The 25,379-nt window shown below is 41.5% G+C and overlaps 1 protein-coding gene and 1 pseudogene across 3 annotated transcripts in view; one reads left to right on the top strand and one right to left on the bottom strand.

Annotated features, from left to right (window-relative positions):
* Positions 1-25,379, bottom strand: part of LOC126236441 (sorting nexin-14-like) — a 233,372-nt gene that overhangs the window by 191,686 nt on the left and 16,307 nt on the right. For 2 of the 3 annotated variants that reach the window (XM_049945754.1, XM_049945755.1), the window contains exon 3: positions 10,493-10,673. In XM_049945754.1, coding sequence (XP_049801711.1) covers positions 10,493-10,673 — 181 coding nt within the window. Of the gene's footprint in view, positions 1-10,492; positions 10,674-15,756; positions 15,932-25,379 lie in introns of those variants that run through there. The other variant, XM_049945756.1, reaches the window with a different exon arrangement.
* On the top strand, positions 13,016-13,133 carry LOC126238609 (5S ribosomal RNA; annotated as a pseudogene).

Here is a 25,379-nt window from a genome sequence, read left to right as displayed (position 1 = left end):
GACATTGTATTTCAGGCTGGCTTAGCATAAGAGAAAACTGAAAGGAATGTTCATAAATGTAAAAATGTAAGCATATTGTTAAGGGACTTCCAGACCGTGATCCAGTGGACCGTATCTTCCAAAGAGGGAAAGCATGTTGTGCCACTGCCTTTCCAACTGGTGGCTGTAACTTTTGGCCAAGCAAACAGAAAGCTGTCTCTGTGTTCTGATAAAAGAGAATCTGTAGAGAGGCCAAGCAGACATGACAGAAGCCTCTGCCTTGGCCCTAGAGTCAGACTAGTTACCACATATCCAGCCCCTGTTGCTGCAGGTGGCGCTGGGACACTGCTGACACAGCACAGTGCAGGGGTCAGGCCTGCAAAAGTGACCCGAATTTCTCCACACTCAAGCATGGGCCAGCAGCACTTCCTTGGTCTGCACAATCGATAAAGACGTCCTGTCACATCAGGACTGGGACAAACAACAGTAAATAACAACCACCCACCATGCAGTATCTGTCATTGGCTGCAGCCAGCTCTGAGAAGTACTCCATGACAGTCATCAACCTGATATGGGTCGTCCAGAGTACAGCTACTACATCCAGCTCACACTAGCTGCAAGACTATGGGATGCACCTTGTATTGATACTGCTGGGAGACAGACTGGTGTCTTCCAGCTGGTATCCATGTGCTGGCTGGCTTCAACTAACTTTAGGACACCTACCTGGAAGCCCATAGTTCACAGATGCACCCAACTCACTGCTGAGCTGCCACCTGCAGTGCATGCTCACACTCAGCTACTGCAGTCTTGTGTTCACTGGGCATTGTGCTGTATCCTACAGTGGGGCCCTCGGCCGACTGCAGTGCTCAGGTGATCCCTGTACTAGGCTCACCCCGCACAGTTAGCTGGTCATGCATCTGCACCAAATGGTGTGACCAACTTACTACGGAGCTTGCCATCACTGTGTGCCAGCTGTCTACCCGAGCTGATGCAACCCTGCACTCAACGAGTTGCTGAGAACATTTCACCACTGATGCCATCGGCTTGGCTTGGCAACTCCGTGAGACAACCACATCCTGAGGCTGTGTACAGAGTTAAGCACACACCACTGGCCATCACTTGTCTCTTACTGCATTTAATAAACTGGGTACGATTTTCTCATTGCTTTTATGACTTTACAGCTGCTGTCCATCTGGCTCTACATACCTGCTGCCCTGCCAAACATCCTGTATCATCACCATGGCCTGTAACGAGGTCAATAAACACTTGAGCCATCCTGACTCCATTGCCAATAGGATGGTCTCGCTTGTACAGAATAAACAATTTGAATCATTAAGACATATTAATTTGAGTATGAGCAATGGATAATTACACTCAGTTCAACAATTTGCTGTCGCTAAGAACTCCATTTGCTGGATCATATGAGGACGGATTTGAAAATCAGTTAAAATTCTATTAAACAGTTGGACATTTTGCAAAGTAACAGGACTGCTAAAACACATATAGATTTACTACATCATCTACACAGATGTGAAATGTTGTTTATTGGTAGCTATCACAAGTGATTGAAACTGCATTTTTCATAGAAATGGACAAAAGTAAGTCTTGCGCAGTGACAAAGTATTTTTTTCGTGCATACGGACTGCAAATAAACAAAAATTTGAGAGAAGTTTATAGCAACTTTGCATCAGTGATCAACGCAGTCCATTTCTGGATTAATGAAACTACAAGTGCACATGCCAGCATTGCTTTTTTGTATCCATATTTTGCAAACCATCTTGACATATACCACGGAGGATACTTCCCATTGTACAACTTATTAGAGAGTCTTCTCTTACAGAGGTTGGGATGGATGACTGCTCAGTTTCTCTATGAGTGCTGAATATTGGTTCTCAAACTTTGTTCAGTAGGCTTTCACAAGATAGTTAGCATCTTGTTTGAAGCACCGACCATTTCAACTTTTTTGGCATTTCTGAAATGCCCTCCCATGACTCAAACAAATCTGTAACCATTCATACTGCCCTTCTTTGTATACATTCAGTATCCTCTGTTAGTACTATATGATATTGATCCCACACCCTTGAGCAATATTCTGTACTCTGTTCATCATAAGAATAAACCTGATGTAAACAAACACAAATGTGATGATTAGTCAGCAGCTGTAGCACACATCCGATACAGTTGAAATACACACACACACTGGATGTAGCATAATAGATGCCAGCATGTTAGCTCAGCCTGTTTGGTCAGAGGTTTACCTCCTCTCTGTAATAATAATAATAATAATAAAAGAAAAAAACTGAGTGAACAGATCAACAATAAAGTTGAACAGGTGTCATGGGGTGTCCACCCTGAACAAAAGCAACAAACAATAAGGAACAAAATGAGATTTACAAAAAAGAAAAAAAAAAGAAAGAGTACATTGATAAACTGGTGCAGTTCATGGATCGCTGGTTCATGAGTCGCCTTGGTCAACCTTCCCCCCCCCCCCCCCCCCCCTCCCGCTGCCCCGCCCAATTACCTGCATCTCACAATCATAATTGTAAAATTCATCATCATTTTTGTGAATAATGCTTCTCTTCTTATTTCTAATTAAATATTGCACATGAAATTCCTGCTTTCACTTCAAATATAAATTCTTAGTTACCGATATTTTATGAAAGATTGTTAATAAATGTTGCTTAAATTAAGAAAACATAATAATTTAATTTTTTAGGAAAAAATGAAAAACCAAATACTCTTTATTTGGACTATGTCCATTGTTTAATACCACAGATGTAGTCTCACATGAACCACAGCAATAAGTGTCATAGAAACATGAAAAACAAATCATTTTCACAGCATCGAGCAAACCACATGTATGCTGCATTTTTACATTTTGCTCTGTACCATTACAATATGAACCCAACAGAACTGGTCTGGTGCCGAGTTAAGGGATTTGTTGGGAAAAATAACAAGACTGTTAAGGTGCCTGACGTACTGGAGTTAACGCATGCATTTTTTCCACATGTCACTGCTGAACGCTGGTGGGATACGAACGGCACATTATAAAAGAAAAGGAGAAAAAGTGATGGATGGCTTTCTGGATTCTGTTGTCGATTGGCTCATTATCAATGTAGCAGATGACAGATACCGAACTGAAATATATTTATCAGACATGAATAAGAAGGAGCTAAGAGATTACCAGACAACTGACTATATTTAATACCTTCAGTGGCTTCAGTACTCAACATTACAATGAAATCCCTGCAGTATGATTCTAGATCACAAATAGCTCATTCATAAAAATTACCCTGTGATTAAGTTAGGAATTTTCATCACTCTTGTTCACGATTAGAATACTATGTTAGGTGAAGACGAGAGCATTTTATGATTTCCATATGGTCACATAAGAAGTGTGCGGTTTTGCTACAGTTTTCACAAATATTATTTCATTGTTGTTGTGGTCTTCAGTCCTGAGACTGGTTTGATGCAGCTCTTTATCTCCCAGTACCTACTGCAACCTACATCCTTCTGAATCTGTTTAGTGTATTCATCTCTTGGTCTCCCTCTACGATTTTTACCCTCCACGCTGCCCTCCAATACTAAAGTGGTGATCCCTTGATGCCTCAGAACATGTCCTGTCAACCGACCCCTTCTTCTAGTCAAGTTGTGCCACAAACTTCTCTTCTCCCCAATCCTATTCAATACTTTCTCTTAGTTATATGATCTATCCATCTAATCTTCAGCATTCTTCTGTAGCACCACATTTTGAAAGCTTCTATTCTCTTCTTGTCCAAACTACACTACTGGCCATTAAAATTGCTACACCAAGAAGAAATGCAGATGATAAACGGGTATTCACTGGGCAAATATATTATACTAGAACTGACATCTGATTACATTTTCACACAATTTGGGTGCATAGATCCTGAGAAATCAGTACCCAGAACAACCACCTCTGGCCGCAATAACGGCCTTGATACGCCTGGGCATTGAGTCAAACAGAGCTTGGATGGCGTGTACAGGTACAGCTGCCCATGCAGCTTCAACACGATACCACAGTTCATCAAGAGTAGTGACTGGTGTATTGTGACGAGCCAGTTGCTCGACCACCATGGGCCAGACGTTTTCAATTGGTGAGTGATCTGGAGAATGTGCTGGCCAGGGCAGCAGTCGAACATTTTCTGTATCCAGAAAGGCCCGTACAGGACCTGCAACATGCGGTCATGCATTACCCTGCTGAAATGTAGGGTTTTGCAGGGATCAAATGAAGGGTAGAGCCACGGGTCGTAACACATCTGAAATGTAACGTCCACTGTTCAAAGTGTCGTCAATGTGAACAAGAGGTGACCGAGAGGTGTAACCAATGGCACCCCATACCATCACGCCGGGTGATACGCCAGTATGGCGATGACGAATACACGCTTCCAATGTGCGTTCACCGCGATGTCGCCAAACACGGATGCGACCATCATGATGCTCTAAACAGAACCTCGATTCATCCGAAAAAATGACGTTTTGTCATTCGTGCACCCAGGTTCGTCGTTGAGTACACCATCGCAGGCGCTCCTGCCTGTGATGCAGCGGCAAGGGTAACTGCAGCCATGGTCTCCGAGCTGACAGACCATGCTGCTGCAAACGTCATCGAACTGTTTGTGCAGATGGTTGTAGTCTTGCAAACGTTCCCATATGTTGAGTCAGGGATCGAGACGTTGGTGCACGATCCGTTACAGCCATGCGGATAAGAAGCCTGTCGTCTAGACTGCTAGTGATACGAGACCGTTGGGATCCAGCACGGCGTTCCGTATCACCCTCCTGAACCCACCGATTCCATATTCTATTAACAGTCATTGGATCTTGACCAACGCGAGCAGCAATGTCATGATACGATACACCGCAGTCGCGATAGGCTACAATCCGACCTTTATCAAAGTCGGAAATGTGATGGTACGCATTTCTCCTCCTTACACGAGGCAGCACAACAATGCTGCACCAGGCAACGCCGGTGAACTGATGTTTGTGTATGAGAAATCGGTTGGAAACATTCCTCATGTCAGCAAGTTGTAGGTGTCACCACCAGCGCCAACCTTGTGTGAATGCTCTTTAAAGCTAATCATTTGCATATCACACCATCTTCTTCCTGTCGGATAAATTTCGCGTCTGTAGCACGTCATCTTCGTGGTGTTGCAATTTTAATGGCCAGTAGTGTAGTTATCATCCATGTTTCACTTCCATACATGGCTACGCTCCATACAAATACTTTCGGAAACGACATCCTGACACTTAAATCTATACTCGATGTTAACAAATTTCTCTTCCTCAGAAACACTTTCCTTGCCATTGCCAGTCTACATTTTCTATTCTCTCTACTTCAACCACCATAAGTTATTTTGCTCCCCAAATAGCAAAACTCATTTACTACTTTAAGTGTCTCATTTCCTAATCTAACTCCCTCAGCATCACCCGACTTAATTCGACTACATTCCATTATCCTCGTTTTGCTTTTGTTGATGTTCATCTTATATCCTCCTTTCAAGACACTATCCATTCCGTTCAACTGCTCTTCTGAGTCCTTTGCTGTCTCTGACAGAATTACAATGTCATCGGCGAACCTCAAAGTCTTTATTTCTTCTCCATGGATTTTAATACCTACTCCGAATTTTTCTTTTGTTTCCTTCGCTGCTTGCTCAATATACAGATTGAATAACATCGGGGAGAGGCTACAACCCTGTCTCACTCCCTTCCCAACCACTGCTTCCCTTTCATGCCCCTCGACTCTTATAACTGCCATCTGGTTTCTGTACAAATTGTAAATAGCCATTCGCTCCCTGTATTTTACCCCTGCCAACTTCAGAATTTGAAAGAGTGTATTCCAGTCAACATTATCAAAAGCTCTCTCTAAGTCTACAAATGCTAGAAACGTAGGTTTGCCTTTCCTTAATCTAGCTTCTAAGATAAGTCATAGGGTCAGTATTGCCTCACGTGATCCAATATTTCTACGGAATCCAAACTGATCTTCCCCGAGGTCAGCTTCTACCACTTTTTCCATTCGTCTGTAAAGAATTCGCGTTAGTATTTTGCATCCGTGACTTATTAAAATGATTGTTCGGTAATTTTCACATCTGTCAGCAACTGCTTTCTTTGGGATTGGAATTATTATATTCTTCTTGAAGTCTGTGGGTATTTCACCTGTCTCATACATCTTGCTCACCAGATGGTAGAGTTTTGTCAGGACTGGCTCTCCCAAGGCCATCAGTAGCTCTAATGGAATGTTGTCTACTCCCGGGGCCTTGTTTCGACTCAGGTCTTTCAGTGCTCTGTCAAACTATTCACGCAATATCGTATCTCCCATTTCCTCTTCATCTACATCCTCTTCCATTTCCATAATATTGTCCTCAAGTACATCGCCCTTGTATAGACCCTCTATATACTCCTTCCACCTTTCTGCTTTCCCTTCTTTGCTTAGAACTGGGTTTCCATCTGAGCTCTTGATATTCATACAAGTGGTTCCCTTTTCTCCAAAGGTCTCTTTAATTTTCCTGTAGGCAGTATCTATCTTACCCCTAGTGAGATAAGCCTCAACATCCTTACATTTGTCCTCTAGCCATCCCTGCTTAGCCATTTTGCACTTCCTGTCGATCTCATTTTTGAGATGTTTGTATTCCTTTTTGTCTGCTTCATTTACTGCATTTTTATATTTTCTCCTTTCATCAATTAAATTCAATATTTCTTCTGATACCCAAGGATTTCTACTAGCCCTCGTCTTTTTACCTACTAGATCCTCTGCTGCCTATTATTTCATTATTTTTCCAATTTAAGTGACATTCAAAGCTATACCGTTTCTCTGCTCATCTCTTTTTATATCTGAACTGCAACTGCTCATATCATTGCAGGTTAGTTGGACTACCTGGCTCGTCAGTGCTGTACACCTTAAATGTGCTGGTAAAGCTGTTGTCTTGCATTATCGCTCTGTCTACGTGCGTGTAACACAGCATAAAATGTATCCTTATGATTGTATTCACTGTACTGGTCACAGCTTGGCTTCCACTTCACGTGAAACAAAATCCAATGAGATTCAAGCAAACACAGAAGCATACATGGTATAATGTTTACATCAGGTTTGTCCTTATGATGTACACTGTATAGTGTGTGTTGTGTGACGGTTTTGTAAACCACCTCCTTTGTACAGTTGCTACATTTTTGCAGTATCCCAGCAATAAGCTTTAGCTACATCTAAGCCAATGGTAGTTAATTCCAAATGTGACTCATTGATATTGTAGTCATAGGGTACCACTTTTCAAATATTTTAAACCACGTTGCCAATCTTTGCATTATTTTAAAATCTTATGAAGATCTCAATGGATATTTGCTCAATGCCTTGCAGATATTACTACATTATATGTAACTGCATTATCTGCAAAAAGTCTGAGGTTAATATTAATATTATCTGCTAGGTCATTAACATACAACACGAATAGCAGGGGTCCCAACATACTTCTCTGGGAATGTCTGAAGTTACTTCCACATCTGTCGATGACTCTCCATCTGAGAAAATTTGCTAGATCCTCCATAAGAAGCAATCCCCAAACCAGTCAAATATTTTGTTTTCTTTGGCAGTTTCTTTAGTGACTGCATAACATGGAGCATCCCTCCCATCACGAACTATCAGCTATTCTTTTGGGCTTTAGTCATACTTCCTCTACATCCTCATGCCCACAGCTACATGTTTTGAGTTCCTGTGAAAATGCTGAAGATAGATGACCTCAAAATTTGAGGCATATCTTTTTTGTAGCCAAGGTCACATTCAAAACTGTTTTTTATTAATGGGTTTCGACAGGTAAGACTATCATCTTCAGATGTCAGTTCTTAAGATATTGATGTTTCTCATACTGAGAATGAGAAGGAGCGTATGTGGTTTAAAGAATTTCTTTGTAGCCAAGATCACATGCAAACCTGTTTTTTATTAACTGATTTAACAGGTAAGACTATTATCTTCTGACTGAATATGACGGTCTTACCTGTTGGAACCAGTCAATAAAAATAGTTTCGAATGTGATTTTGGGTACAGAAAATTCTTTAAAGTATATTATAATCACTCCTCCTCATTCTTATTATGAGAAACTTCAGTACCTTAAGAAAGTTCATAAATTGTGAACCAATGTCTCACACACAGAATTTTGTCAATATGTTTATAGGTGCCATGTCATTGCTTATTTTTAGTAGCCAATTGAAGGTTAATTTATGAATAGCCCTCATATCTCACAAGCAGCTTCAGTCTGAGTGATGAACTCACCTCCTCTATTTTATTTGCCGTTAGCCTATCCTTTATTACAAACTTAGTTTTATGCCCAAAAATCTCAGTACTGTCAATTTCATGTTGCAACAACCTTTCTGTACCCAGTATTATGTAAGATCCACTGCTTTTGAGGAGTACTTCAAACTACTTACTTCACGGGGAATGCTTCAACAACAAATAACAGGAATTATGATAGTCTCATCTATGGGGGACATTTATTTGTGTCTTATACTAATACTTCGGGGTCTCATACAGTTACCATTATCTGCAATCGATGGCGAGTCAACTAATCTAAAAATCCTTGCTTGCACCCCATACACAGGTGATTACCTGGTTAGCAGTCTCTGATGTGTAGTGCATTGTAAGGGAACACTAAAGTCTCAAAACTAAGGTGCGAGTCTAGAACGTCCAGTCTAGGTTCTCGCAGACCTCTGGATGTCTTTGGTTTAAGCCTTTCACTTCAAGAACCAGAGAGACAGGTTTGGTTCTAAGAACAACACTGCAAATTTTGAGGCTTTGATGGAATTTTGTGTGCAAGACTTGTGATTTCAACCTTCTCTGCCAGTCACTGGAATGATCCCAGTATGACCTCCGAGCCCAGGCAATACATATTGGCCATTCCAATGAGCACTTTAATATGCAGCTGCTTGCATCTTGTTCCTTCAGTGCTTGTTGGAATAGCCTCTTCAACAATGGACATCCAGCCAAGGTTCTTTCTGCAGAATTTGTCTGTAACATTCATGTCACTGTCACAGAAGACCATAAAAGGTTTGTGAGATTTTAAAGATGAAATGTAGTTCATATGATGTGACCTGATTTAATAATGATGTAATGTACTGCATGAAGTCTTGCACAAGAGGTGATTGAGTGTATAGTGAGTGAAGATTTGTTAATTTCACTTCAAAACATTAGAGGGAACACATTTCAAAACTGTATGGGTCAGTTGTGGCGTAATCTGAAGGACTTATGTAATATACATCACGTGACTAAAGACAAAATGAGTATTCACCATTATGTCTTGGAAGCACATTCAATATCAAATAGTTGGTTTGCATAAGTAAAAGCACGTGAAAACAGTGACAAACTTGTTTTTTTTTTTTTTTTTTTTTTTTTGGCAATAAAAGTACTCACCACTGCTTATTTGGTTATTTGGATTTAAAGGGTATAATCACAATTGACAATCTGTAAAACAGTTAGACACTGGTTCTTATCACACAGTGTTGCTGAATATTTTCATAGCGAACGACCAAGATCAGTATCCAAATAGGTCGTCTTGTGCCTGAGCAAAGTGCCTGCATAAACTTTGGATATTGGAATGGCTGATATACAAGGAACAATACAGTACCTCATCAGTTACCTGTTTGTTCGGTGTTACTTTCCCTTTTTCCTAACCTCATCAATGAGTTTGTTGGAAGACCATTTTGCCAAATGAATAGCATCACTATGGTGCAAAAGGGCACTATTCGATGAGAGAAACACATTTCTTTTCAGAGTAATGAAATAACTGGAACTTCATGGGATCAGAAGTATTGAGCTTTTTTAAAAAATTATCAGTCCACCCTTGTACCAGAAGAAAATTTTATTTTAAGTTTTGGGACTGTCAGAAAAGGAACAATCTAAATCTCTTTAACAGATAACATCAAAATAATCTCAGCACTTCTACATAATATCTGAATTTTCTCCTGTCTATCCTGCATATACAGTATTGCTAATGACCATGTGAAATTAGATGAAATAGTTGGAGCATTCAGTGCACTATCTCTGCTTATAATCCAGAACCTTATACGAATATGAATTAAATGCACCACTATTTACTTTCATATGTCTTCCTTTCTGCTTCAGGGTGTCACTATCTTCTCCACCTGCCATAGTGTGAAACTAAACAACTTGATACAATGCGAGCAATACAACATTACAAAGAGCCTACATGATGTGGAAAGCTTACATACAATGTTGTTTATTTTCATAAATGACTTAATGTAGACTATATGAAAATAAACTAAAAACAAGATTCAATAATGTTGCTACAAATTTATGTCTGCCCAAACATTTTCTTTTCCAATAAGTTACCATTAAGAATTTTCGAATAGTTAAATCACTCAATGGAGATATTCTAATGCTACAATAGGATGGTTTCGACATAACAATAGCATAAAAGAGTAGTCATGTTTGTGGGGGAAGAGCAACACAATTACGCAAGTACAGAGAAATAGATAATTCTGCCATAATCCTGACCTCTTCCAGGGCTGTATCAATCTCCCTCGGTACATCGAGACCAAGCCAGGGCTGCTGTGTAGCAGGCTGATGTCGTTTGCATTGTCCTCGGCCACACACAGCACACCGTTGGGACTGTGATTTCAGCATTCCTGCTTTTCCACGCACCACAGCGACAATGTCTGGTAGTTCCTGCCATTGGCTAAAAAAAATCAAACAGAACAATTAGCACTACGATTCTTGTTGCTGAAAATTACATGTCAGCCGACTTTTTAAAATCTGTACAATATGTTTGATCAGATGTTTACCTCATAATTAATGTTATACATCATGTATCAAATCTGATAACTGGACATGTGGAAACTTACACAGTTTAGTGAGTGTCAGTAGTAGATTTCTGCATGTGTGGGTAGCACTACTGTCACACACTTATACCAAGTTAAGCAAGAACATGTCCTGAATGCAGACGTAACATAGCCAAAAATAATGTGATCATAGTCAATACTACTAAGAAGGTAAAATTTAAAAAACAAACAATGGAAACCCCTGGTAGGAATATTAGAAATGTAGGAATAGACTGCTGCTCACCATAAAGAAGACACATTAAGTTGCAGACAGGCAAAATTAAAAGACACTTAAATATAGCTTTCGACCACAGCTTTCATCAGCAAAAGCCACCAGAGTTGACAGTCATGTAGGCATGAGGTGTGCTTGGTTGTGTTACATTAACATTTTCGTCATAGTAAGGTCATTATTTTTATTGACAGAAATCTCACAACTCTTAAAACTTTTTGAACCTTCCAAACATTTTGTTACATTTCACAAAGTAACAAATGTCAATTCATAAATTGTAGTAGTAGTAGTAGTAGTAGTAGCAGCAGCAGCAGCAGCAGAAGAAGAAGAAGAAAAAGAAGATCCATTAAAACAAACAGTGGACAAACAGTTTCCATTATATTATAACTCACTGTGCAGATTACGTTTTCCAGAATAGTATTTCAGCTTTCTTTATCCTTACTTATAAAACTGAAATGGAACGAATAACAAGAGAAATCATTAAGAAAAGCAATTTTTCAAAAGAATTTGATCTCTAAATTAAAATTGTTTTCTAATCCGTAAGTATGAAATTAGCACTAATACTCTGTTCCTTTCATTACCTAAAATGACTACACATAAAAATAACAGCATATAATGCTGCACCAGAAGATTAGTTAAAAATCTGAAATCTCTCTCTGGGACCACAACTAACTCAAGGAGTGATCCTTACGATTTTATGATTATGCATTTTTATCTGCTGGTATACAGAGGGAAAATATTAAATTTTAAAATTGGAACATGGAACACCCACCATTTGCATTAGGATATGAGACAGAGACAGCAAAACACAGTGAAATGGGAAGTAACAATGCAGGGTGTATGGACAAAAAACTGACATACCAGGATCGGAGTCAAAATGAAGATGATGTGTGATTACATTTCAATAAGTGTCTCCTACTTTCTGTATTGTAAGATTTGACCCAGTTGAACTTATTCACGTTTCTTTATTGCATTCCTCCAAAGACTGCAGATTCACTCCTCAACATTTTTAAAAAGTTAAAAAACTCTCCTTTAAACAAAATGAATTAACTATCTTCAGTCAATATTTGCTATTAAAAACTTCCAACTTTTTAAAAATAACAGTTAGCTTATGTTACATGAGAGTACAGCCATATGACATGAACAAATGCTAAGCTTGAATCCAACTAATAGCTTTACAAAAGTTTTATTCTCTTCTCTTTTTCCAAAAATATTGTTGTGTTACATCTTCACTGAAGGCTCTCGTGATGCAGTATTCTGAGGTCCTCCCTGGCACTCTCCATATTCCGTTGGTAGTTCCACACAGCACTTGCTTGGACGTAGGGAGCAAGGGCGCATGTACTCGGGGCGGGGGGGGGGGGGAGCACTCTCCCCCTTCCCCCCAGCTTTTAGGGAAAATAAAAATAAAAAAGTAGTGTAATCGGGTGTTTTTCTTTCAATAAAATGATTTAAAACTTGGTATTGTGTAGGTTTTTAACAGGGTCAGAAATAGAACTTTTTAATGGCTACTTACAAGTCACCATTCGTCTTCCAAAATATTAAAAATACTCCATATCCCAAGTCTTGTCCCCCCCCCCCCCCTCCCACATAAACACACATACAAATCATTATCTGGGCATTCTTTGTAGGGAGTTCTGCTTCTGAACTCCATCTGTCACACAAAGAGTACCCATAACAAACAACATAATAGGAAACAAATATCTAAATGTAAACAAAGAACCACATATCTATATAGACCACCTTTTGGGAGTACTCTGATCTCATTTCATTATTATTAGAATTATAACAAAACTAACTATATACATGTTTTTCACTGATAGACAATAATGTAACAGAAAATTTTGCAAATCTTTGTATAAGGCAATTGAACCAGACTACAAAATGGATTGACTGACTAATTAGTGGCACCTGCAGCCCATTCTTAAATTCATTAGATATGGCAAAATAAGAATAAGGTTAACTATCTATACCGGCAACGGCCTTGCCGCAGTGGATACACCGGTTCCCGTCAGATCACCGAAGTTAAGTGCTGTCGGGTGTGTCCAGCACTTGGATGGGTGACCATCTGGGCCGCCATGCACTGTTGCCATTTTTTGGGGTGCACTCAGCCTTGTGATGCCAATTGAGGAGCTACTCGACCGAACAGTAGCGGCTCCAAAAACCACCATAACAACCGGGAGAGTGGTGTGCTGACCACATGCCCCTCCTATCCACATCCTCATCTGAGGATGACACGGCAGTCGGATGGTCCCGATGGACCACATGTGGCCTGAAGACGGAGTGTTTTTTATCTATACCACATTTAGATAATTATACAAACCCAATCACATTATTCAAATGAAATGACACAACTTAAGAGACTTTACTGGTCTCTTTCAGATATGTTTTTATGTATACAGACTGAAGCAGTGAGTGAAAATTTGTAACAAGGCCAGGAATTGAACCTGGGTCTCTTGCTTACTAGGCAGGTGCGTTAGCCCCTAAGCCACATTGGTATAGCGGTTCACACAACTGCTCAGATTACCTTGGCACACCTCCCTCCTCGATCCAAATTCTCACTGTCACCATATTATCATTTAAAAAATTTCAAACAGTACAAATTCCATTTTTACACAACCTACACCCTGGTTGTCATTGTTTAATAAATATCATCTACAAAACCAACCTACAGAAATGAATAAAATTATACACCAGTAACCCAAATGTAGAAACTCATCAAGGGATTGACACAATCATTAATTTACAGCATGCCTCTCATAGCAGAAGACTTTCAAAGGATGTTTTCCTTTTTTCAGTATTGCCATACTATCATTACCATTACTGGTGGGATCTCCTATATGAGCTAAATTTCAACCAGAAAACTGGTACTGTCCCGAACAAGGGGAAAAAAAAGGTAATACCCTGCACAGAGAACAAAAAGTACTAAAATGACAGTAATCATTTATACTCTCTACACATGTCTCCACCCGCTCACAATACATCAAAACCGCGATCTGTGTCCTCCCCTTAAAGGGTGAAAGAAAATGATTCCAAGACCATAATATTGAATGCTGCTACAACTCTTCATGACTCTCCACACAAAAAATTATCAAAATATGCTTGACTTGATGCTGCCTCCTAGCAAGATTGGAAGAGGTCCTCAGATCACAATACATTTATATTCATGCTGATGCCACACACCTTCACTTCACTTTGCACTAGTCAGCTTTCCTGCTCTTCATGCTATAATCACACATTCATTTTTTATTCTCTAATAATGACGTACAGTTAATAGAAAAACAGATGTGATTATCTGAGAGGCTACCTTAATAATATCCAATCAGATTGTGACAGTGCCAAACGCTTACTTCTCCAAAGTGACCACCCATGGTTTGAATATTATGAACATACTTGAATGCTCAAAATTTTGAAACTGTGCACAAAGGTCCCATGATCCCATCTTTCCTTCGGTTTCTCTCCCTCCTTGCTTAAATATTTCTTAATATTTGTTACCTGTATTACTACGCCACATTCTGCAATATTTGCTGTTGGTATTTCTGTCACACATTCTGTAATATTTTTTGTTTGCATTTTTGTGTCTATTACAAAAACATATGCCAGTTCTCCGCAGCCAAGAGACAGTGGATGAAAAAGATATACAACCACAAGATTCTGAAGGCCATCTGGTATTACTGAACATAAAATATTATGCACACCTGAAGTAAATATTTTCAGTTTATGACTTATGTTACAGGTTCTCAGAAGTTTCTTTACAATTCTAAATATAATCTCAAAGAAACAATTTTTTTTTTTTTCATATGCAGAACTAAAACGTAAACACTTTAATTGTTTGCTTACCTCTTGTTCGACACATTCAAAGTTTTGGTAGTTAGTACTGTATGTACCCAGTAGAGTAGATGATGCACCCCCATCATTATGTAATGAGTTCCTACCTCAGCTTGTACAGTAGTAATAGAAAATAATGTTTTATCATCTACCAAATTTATAGTGCTATCAGTTCCTTCATTACCTTCCCAGTTGGGGTTCTATTTAATTTCTAAATCCTGCAAAAACTTACACATTCTGATTTGTGACTTGTTCTATATTACCTTTTGTCTCTATAACTTCTTCTTCTACTATTTGCACTTTATTCATTGGAATATCCTGTACTGGTTTAATGGTATGTAACTGCTTAAAATTGTTTTCTAATTTTCCTTTCAATAAACCTAAACAGTCACTGAAATCTTGTACATGTTTGATAGCATTCCATTCACTTTTCAGGTTTTTCCATCCTCCCATTTAACTGATAACGCAAATCAAGCAGTTTATCAACCATATTACAACATCTTTCGTCCATTTTAGGAAATCTGTTGTCTATTTGAGAAAATCTTTCAACTACCTGAGAAAATTTTTTTGTTCATAAATTGAACAATACTTTCTAAATGCCTCCTCTTCTATTGTGAAAGCCATGGTCATAAATCTCAACACAAATATAATTAAAAAGAGTTACAGAAATGGTACTGACAATAATTAAGAAGGTACTAATAATGGTGATATATATTTCTTTATCGAAATCATTGAGAAACCAATGAAATTCACTGAACACATTCACCATCTGTATTGAAATTCATCAAACACTTCCACTATATAAATTGTCATTTACCTAACTAGATCAGTGTAAAAATTAAAAATTAACTGAAGAGTAACTGATATCTTACTTAAATCGCACCCACCAGATTTTGATAAAGTTCGTAGAGACTGCACCAACTGCTCATCAGCATGTGCTCGTTCGTCACTGGTAGCCCACTGCACTGGCTGCTGGTTGTCCCTGATATGTGGAACTGTTGGCAGTGAAGACCAGGTACGAATTGCCGCTGGACAATTATAGCATGCCCACTGCACTCTCTTTCACTGCTGTCTCAAAGCATTCTTCCCGAAAAAGGAGCTTGATGCCTATCATGCATATACTGCACACGTTGCTTCCATTTGTACTGTTGACTTCCAACTTGTGAGTCTTTGTTGCTGAAGACTATTCAAAATTGTATTAAATTTCCAGAACATCATCTTGTTACTTACTAGTGCCCACTAATCCAGTCCAGAGAATTTCAAGAGTTTAGCATTGAGGTGGGCCATGGACAAGAAAATGTTGACATTATGATTGTTAACATCAGCTGTTTCAAGAACTTATGATTTTGGAAGTATGGTCATAGTGGGAGAAGATGCTAACCTCCTTATCTGATGACTTGTTGAGGATGAGGCAGGAAGAGGAAGCGCAGGAGGCAAGTGGTTTTGCATTGAATCTTAAAAGTTTGACAGTGAACATATTCTCTTTGCTCATGCCGTTATTGGATGTCATACAAGACCTGCTTTTTTTCAATCAACGAAAAATGAAGTTTTGCAACATTATTAAGAAACATGAACACAAATGCAGCACATGATACAGTCTCAATCGCATTGTATAGTGAAGGTGTCAGCAGTTCCCGGATTCTAGATGATTTCCGGTACCAGCTATTTACCAAGTCTGCCACAAAAAGCCAATTTAATCTTGCGAGGTTGCCACCCAGAAAATATGCTGTGCAACTGCATTTGTTACAGAGTTCCAGCAAGTTCAACATTAGATGGGTAACTGGAAACCTCCTGACAAATGTGCCTCAACTTAACAGCAACCACAGTCTGAAGCCCATTGCAATGAGTCATGATCCAGCACCTGAGTCAGTTCTCTACACTGCTTCGTGCTCATGAAGCTGGGCTGTGTTGGACTACACTAATGCAGAAAATCAGGCTGGAAATGTTCTTCCATTTGCAAGAACTGCAGTGGAGTCAACTGTGCAAATGTGCCGGAATTTTTATATGAAGAAAGTGAAAAAGCATATGTAAAATTAGGTAAAGGCAACAACTTGCAATCATTGCAATAAGTTTTTTTCATTGCAGTCAGACCTTTTCACAAAATTTCAATCACAACTTTCTCCTCTGAATGCCATAATATTTTGTTGACTCCCAAGCAATAGGGAGAAATGTCAATCATAATAAAATAATATACATCAGAGCTCTAATGGAGAGATCTACATCTGCATCTACATGGTTACTCTGCAATTCACACTTAAGTGCCTGGCAGAGGGTTCATCAAACCATTTTCATACTACTTCTCTACCATTCCACTCTCGAATGGTGTGTGGGAAAAAGGAACACCTAAATAATTTCGTTCGAGCTCTGATTCCTCTTACTTTATTATGATGATCATTTCTCGCTATGTAGGTGGGTGTCACCAAAATATTTTCGCATTCGGAAGAAAAAGTTTGTGATTGAAATTTTGTAAATAGATCTCGCCGCAAATATAACCTTGGCACTGAAACAAAGGCCTTTGTTTCAGTAACTGCCACCCCAACTCGTGTATCACATCAGTGACACTCTCACCCCTATTGCACAATAACATGAAACGAGCTGCCCTTCTTTGCACTTTTTCGATGTCCTCCGTCAATCCTACCTGATAAGGATCCCACACCGTGCAGCAATATTCTGGCAGAGGACGGACAAGTGTAATGTAGGCTGTCTCTTTAGTGGGTTTGTCGCATCTTCTAAGTGTTCTGCCAACAAAGCGCAGTCTCCGTTCCGCCTTCCACAAAATATTATCTATGTGGTCTTTCCAATTTAAGTTGCTCGTAATTGTATTTCCTAGGTATTTAGTCGAACTGACAGCCCTTAGATTTGTGCGATTTATCTTATACCCAAAATTTATAGGATTTCTTTTAGTATCCATGTGGACGATATTGCTCTTTTCTTTGCTTAGTGCCAATTGCCACTTTTCGCACCATACAGAAATTCTCTCTAGATCATTTTGTAATTGGAATTGAGTGTCTGATGATTTTATTAGACGGTAAACTACAGCGTCATCTACAAACAATCTAAGGGGGCTGCTCAGATTATCACCTAGATGATTTATGTAAATCAAGACCAGCAGAGGGCCTATGACACAACCTTGCGGAATGCCAGATATCACTTCTGTTCTATTTGATGATATACCATCTATCACTACGAACTGTGACCTCCCTGAGAGGAAATCACGAATCCAGTCACACAACTGAGATGATACTCCATATGCAAACAATTTGGTTAATAGTCACTTGTGAGGAATGGTATCAAAAGCCTTCTGGATATCTAGGAATATGGAATCCATTTGAGATTCCCTGTCGACAGCACTAATTACTTCATGGGAATAAAGAGCTAGCTGTGTTGCACAAGAATGATATTCCAGAGTGAGATTTTCACTCTGCAGTGGAGTGTGCGCTGATATGAAACTTCCTGGCAGATTAAAACTGTGTGCCCAACTGAGACTCGAACTCGGAACCTTTGCCTTTCGCGGGCAACTGCTCTACCATCTGAGCTACCGAAGCACGACTCACGCTCGGTACTCACAGCTTTACTTCTGCCAGTATCTCGTCTCCTACCTTCCAAACTTTACGGGTTCGTGGGAGAGCTTCTGTAAAGTAGTGTTCACCCGCACTCTAAATGTGCGCTCTGCCATAAATTTGTGAAGAAAAAGGGGCAGCAGACCTCGAAAGCCCCAAGAGAACAGTGTGCGAAGGATGCCTGTCCTCCAACAGGTATCGTATCCTCTCTCCAGATCAAAAAATATTGCTACTGTTTGGCGTTTCCGGAGAAAATTGTTCATGATATACGTGGAGAGAGCAACAAGATGTTCAACTGCAGAACGATGCTTTCGGAAACCGCATTGGGCAGGTGTTAAAAGACTGAGGGACTCCAGCCACCAAGCTAAACGGCAATTCATAATACGCTCCAAAACCTTACATACACTACTCGTGAGAGAAATGGGGCGATAGCTAGAGGGGAGATGTTTGTCCTTTCCAGGTTTCGGAACAGGAACGACGATAGCTTCCCGCCATCGTCTGGAAAAAGTACTGTCAGTCCAAATTCGATTATAAAGGTGAAGGAGGTATCGCAGACTATGGTATGGTAAATGCAGCAACATTTGAATGTGGATACCATCCGGTCCTGGGGCGGAGGAGCGAGAAGAAGAGAGTGCATGTTGGAGTTCCCGCATGGAGAAAACAGTGTTGTAGCTTTTGCGATTTTGAGAGGAGAAGGCAAGAGGTTGTTTCCGCTGCGCGTTTCTTCGGGAGAAACGCAGGCGGGTAATTTGAAGAGCTCGAAATCTCAGCAAAGTGTTGACCCAATGAGTTAGAAATTGCGACGGGGTCCACTAATGTATCATGCACAACAGTGAGCCCAGAGGCCGGGGAGAAACTAGGCGCGCCAGATAACCGTCGGATCCGACTCCAAACTTCCGAGGAAGGAGTGAAGGTGTTAAATGAGCTAGTAAAGAAGTCCCAGCTTGCCTTCTTGCTATCGTGGATGACGCGACGGCATCGCGCACGGAACTGCTTATAGCGGATACAGTTGGCCAAAGTAGGATGGTGTCTGAAAACGCGATGAGCATGTCGCCGCTCAAGTGTTGCGTCACGGCATGCCTCATTCCACCAAGGAACTGGGGGGCGCCGGGGCAATTCGGAGGTGCAAGGTACTGAGCGTTCCGCCGCTGTAAGAATAATGTCTGTAATATGAGTGACCTCATCGTCGACGCTACAAAAGTGACGGTCATCGAATGTCGCTAGAGACGAAAAAAGTGTTCATTCGGCTTGGGCAAACTTCCAGTGTCGCGGGCGCATATATGGCAGTTGTGGCTGCGATCGAAGGACATATGGAAAGTGGTCACTCAAGTGTGTATCAGCAAGGGCGAACCATTTGAAGCGCCGAGCTAGCGGAACAGTACCGACCGAAAGGTCCAAATGAGACAAATTTGCATGGAGGCAGACAAAAATGTAGGGTCCCCAGTGTTGAGGCAAACAAGATCCGCTTGGTGGAAGACGTCTATCAATATTGAGCCACGCGGACAAGGATGTGGAGATCCCCAAAGCGGGTGGTGGGCATTGAAGTCCCCAACCAGCGAATAGGGGGGTGGAAGCTGACCAAGAAGATGAAGGAGATCAGCTCGTGCCATTGGTGTGGACGATGGAATGTATACAGTACAAAGAGAGAAGGTGTATCCAGAAAGGGAAACACGGACAGCGACAGCTTGGAAGGAAGTGTCTAAGGGGATTGGGTGATAATGGACAGTATCATGGAGAAGAATCATGAGTCCTCCACGTGCTGGAGTGCCTGCAACAGAGGGGAGATCAAATTGGACTGACTGAAAATGGGGGAAAACAAAGCGGTCGTGGGGACGCAGCTTTGTTTCCTGAAGACAGAAGATGACCGACGAGTAGGATCGTAAGAGGATCGACAATTCATCCCGATTGGCTCGAATGCCGCGGATATTCCAATGGATAATGGACATAGGGTGGACAGAAAATGGAAAAAGTGACTGCTCAGAGCTTGCGACCGACAGCGTGGAACAGCATTCAGCCGAAGGCAGAAGATCCTGATCCATAGGATGTTCAGGAGCAGCTCCTGCCACCACCGATCAGCTGGTTGATCGGCCGCCAGCAGTGTGCCTCGGTGACACAGAAGACGGCTGAGGCCGGTTACCGCCAGGTGGTGCTGTAGATGAGACACGCCTTGGCGGAGAAGGAGAGGAACTGGGTTTCTTAGTAGCCTTCTTGGAAAAAGGATGAAGGAGGAACCGATGGTTGTGAAGCTGGGGTAGATAAAAAATCTTCACAAGTAGGCTCTTTTTTTGGAAGTCCGGGTGTCTGACTTTTGGGCTCGAGATTTAGCAGAACCCAATGAAGGGTGAGCCATAGAGTGAGCAGACAAAAGTGGCGAGGTTGAATGGGCGATCTTTGTGCTGACTGATCTCACGACCGTGGCACTAAAGGTGAGATCACAAGTCTGCGTGGCCGCCTCCTTTGTTGGCCGAGGAGAGGCAAGGACAGTGCTGTATTTACCTGTCTGAGGCACAGTGGCTTTCGACTGGCAAATAATTTTCGAGCAGCAAAGGTTGATACCTTTTCCTTCACTCTGATTTCCTGAATGAGCTTTTCGTCTTTAGAAATGGGGCAATCTCTAGAGGAAGCAGCGTGGTCACCCATACAGTTGATGCAACGAGGGGATGGAGGTGGACAAGCACCCTCATGGGCCTCCTTGCCACACGTAACGCATTTGGCAGGATTGGAACAGGACAGGCTGGTATGATTGAACCGCTGACACCAATAGCAACGCGTAGGGTTTGGGATGTAAGGGCGAAAGGAAATTATCTCATAGCCTGCTTTTACGTTCGATGGGAGTTGAACTCTGTCAAATGTCAAGACGACAGTATGGGTTGGAACGATGTTCGTGTCAACCCTTTTCATGACTCGATGAACAGCCGTTACGCCCTGGTCAGACAGGTAGTGTTGAATTTCCTCGTCGGACAATCCGTCGAGGGAGCATGTATAAACGACCCCACATGAGGAATTTAAAGTGCGGTGCGCTTCCACCCGGACAGGGAAGGTGTGTAGCAGTGAAGCACGCAGCAATTTTTGTGCCTGGAGGGCACTGACTGTTTCTAACAACACGGTGCCATTTCGTAATCTGGAACAAGACTTTACAGGACCTGCAACTGCGTCGACACCTTTCTGAATAATGAAAGGGTTGACCGTGGAGAAGTTGTGACCTTCGTCAGACCGAGAAACAACAAGGAACTGTGGCAACGATGGAAGAACTGTCTGTGGCTGAGACTCATTGAACTTACGCTTGTGAGCAGACATAGTAGAAGATGAGGAAACCATTGCGGAAGTATCCCCCATGATTACCGGCGTCTCTGATGGCGCGCTCCTCCCTTGTGGGGGCCCTCTCTGAGGTCACTCCTGCCTTAGGTGATTGTTCACACCTCAGGTCACACCTCCCGAGAAACGGACGGAGGGACCAATCGGCACTTTCGGAAGGTATCAGCTCGGGTAATCACCCCTCCCTGGGCCTGGCCGTTACCAGAGGGTACGTACGTGTCCTACCTGTCTACCCGGAGCGGGGAATTACGCGTTACCCCGTCACCGGCTATGCATGGAAATGCATGGGTCGGCCTTCAGACACGCACAGGAAGGAAAAAAGAGAAAGGGAAAAACCAAGGGAAAGGAAAGAAGAGAGGTCTCAAATGCTGCAGCGGAGAAAAGGGTAAAGAGAAGAGATAAGGAAAAGAGAAGGACAAAGACTTGCAAGCAGAGAAAGCGAAGAATGTGTTACATTTTCGAGTGTCCGTCTCCAGACGTAGGCATAAAACATACTTCCAGAGGGGGAGAAAGGGAAGGAAAGAGGCCGTAGTGAGGGGGGGGGGGGCGAAGATGGGGGATGGGGAAGGATGCGGAAAAGGAAGGTATGCAGCCCGGAAAGGAAGGAGGACCACACCAGCTCGGGGTCCCGTGCTCGCTATGCACGTATCCACAAAAGAGTTGTGGACCCCCTGGGGGGTGGTCAACGTGTTGCGATGCCCTCCCCTCAGCAGTGCGATTGATGGGGAGGCTTCAGCCATTTATACTCTCAATTACAGTTGGCACCTGTTTCAGCTGGCAGCCAAACCAGCGAGCTCAAAGAGCTCTGCCAGGCCAGGAGCGTTGCGCCAATGGATGGCCTCACATCGGCCAAAGCAGATGTGGCAGAGTTCTGGGCTGACAAAAGTGCAAAAACTCTGTCAGACTCTTGTCGCAAAAGAGGGGTGAACCTATAAGAACTAGGGAATCAGTCAAGAGCTACTCCCAGTGACATATCCAAAATGTATTGTTTCATCTGAGTCTTAAATGTCCATAAGAGTCATTCTGCTTCCCCATTCAATTGAGGGTGAAAAGGAGGAGCCGTCATACAAAGAGTACCACTTCTTCTACATAAATCTTCAAATTCCTGAGGTATCTGTAACTAACACAGACTGAAGACTTCCCACTGCAAAATTTTTTGACAAAGCTGAAATTGTTGTCACCACAGAAGTGGACAGACAATGCACCACATACATAAACTTAGAATAATTAAGACAAGCCAGTAGGAATTCAAAAGAGGTATCACAAAATCTACATGAACTCCTTCCCAAGGCTGCTATGAATATTGCAACGGTGACAAAGCAGCATGGGGAGCCGCCTGCTGGGTGACACACTGTGGGTAGACCCCAACAACTCACACTATTTTCCCATCAATGCCTGGCCAGAAAACATGTCTGAGGCTAACGCTTTTGTACATGACACACACCACTGGTCCACATGTAATAAATGCCTAACTTCATGACAAAGGGTGGACAGGACTACAACCTGGGGAGCAGTGTCCCGCATAGCTAACAGCAGCACTCTGCCAAGCGCAAAGACGATTTTGTAATTAAAAATAATTTCTCAAAGGATCAGGAGCACAGCCCAAAGATTTGTCCAGCCAGTCATGTTGCACAAAAGAAACAGTTTTACTTAAAACAGGATCTGCAGCTTCAATTTCAGTGCTAGCAATAGGAAAACTATCAACAACATTTTGAGCTCGTACATCTAAATGAAAACAAAGTAATTTCTCCTTATCAAACTCTGGATTCAGATCAACCAGCAAATGTGATATGACGTAGATCGAAAATGTATATCATAATTGCATAGTGACAGGGAGAGCACCTGCCGCTGTAACTGGTGAGCAGCTTTGTCTGGCAAGGAGGCCAAAGGGTTAAAAAGAGAAACCAGTGATTTGTGGTCTGTGATCAGGTGGAACTTACACACATATAAAAAAAACATGAAAGTTTTTTAGAGCATATAAGATCACTAAAGTCTCTTTCTCTATCTGAGAATAATGCTGTTGTGCTGAATTTACGAGTTTAGAGGCGTATGCAATACAGTGTTCAGATACATTTGCATACTTACGAACAAGGACAGTGCCAAGGCCAAACTTAGACACATCCTTCACTAACATGGGGCCTGGCCCAACTGAAAAGTTACCAAACACAGGACTGACTGCAGCTTACATTTCAAAAGCTTGAATGCCTGGTCCCAATCCAGGGACCAGTGGAAAGGAACATCTTTTAAGTGATAATGTTTGGAGTGGTTGTGCCACAGAAGCAGCATATGGTACGAATTTGTAGTAGTACACAATTTTGCGTAAAATGCCTGTCATTCCTTAACAGACGTGCAGTGTGGCAACATGGCAATAGCATCAATATAATGGCACAATTGTTTAATGCTACCACGCAACACTTCAAAACCCAGATAAATATTAGATGATCGAAAAAACTACGTCTTGTCCAAATTGCACTTTAACCTTGCAGACTGTAAAACAGAAAACGGAGCATGAATGTTCTGCAAATGTTCCTCTGTAGAGACATCAGACACTACTATGTCATCTAAATAGTTGATGCATCCTGAACCTGATGCAATAAGTTGCTCTAAATAGCGTTGAAAAATAGCAGATGAGCTTACCACGCCAAAACGCAAATGCTGGTACTGATAGGGCCGGGGCATTGATAACTAGAAAGCGTTTAGATTCCTCGTCATGTGGGAACTGTAAATACACCTTTGCCAACTCAGTCTTTGAAAAATAATAACTCCCTGATAATTTTCCTGACAGCTACTCAGAGCGCAGCAAAAGATAGACATCACTGATGGACTGCGCATTACTTCAGTTTTTAAAATCACCGCACAGGTGTAATTTACCTGTCTTTTTTTTTACTATCACCAGTGTGTTGATCATTCACTGGAAGAAATAGACTGAATAACATCAAGGGATTGGAGATGATCTAATTCTGCTTTCCCTTGATCCCGTTAAGTTATGGGTTCTGGGTGGACCCGAAAAAAACGGCAGCGGACAGACTGTTTCATCATAATAAGAGCCTGAAATACTGTTGCACAACGCAGTCCTGGGAAAAAGAGAGACAAAACCAAATGCACTTCATCATCAATGGAGAATCCAAACAGTTTACAAGTGTCCAAACAAAACAGATTTTCAGTGTAAGCATTGTCCACAATTAGGAACGTTAATGAACGAAACACAGCCTTGAAAGTCACAAGGGCAGAAAATTGTCCTAGGATGGGAATCTGTTGTTCATTATAACTCTTATAACTCATCAGCCTCCATGACACTGGAGTCAGATGGGTAGAACCCAAATTCACACAAGTCTGAGAAATGACCAACATTGCTGCTGGACCTGTGTCCACCTGTATTCTCAGTGGTCTCTTAAACATAAAAACAAACTTCAAAGTATAACTTGCTCTAAGACACCATCACAGCTGATACACTGCTCACATCCATGTTCATTTCAAACTCAATGAAGTTTGGAAAGGAGTTACATACAGAAGCACTGTGTCCTTTCTTATGCCACCTATTAGACGTTGCCTGGCACTAGGGACACATGGTCCATTTGTGTCAAATGAAGCAGTATGGGCATGAAGCAGCAGAGCACGAGGCTGTCACTGTTGTG

The sequence above is a fragment of the Schistocerca nitens genome, chromosome 2, assembly GCF_023898315.1.
Source record: "Schistocerca nitens isolate TAMUIC-IGC-003100 chromosome 2, iqSchNite1.1, whole genome shotgun sequence".
Lineage (NCBI taxonomy): Eukaryota > Metazoa > Arthropoda > Insecta > Orthoptera > Acrididae > Schistocerca > Schistocerca nitens.
Note: the sequence above shows the minus strand (reverse complement) of the source record. Positions and strands in the feature narration are given on the sequence as shown.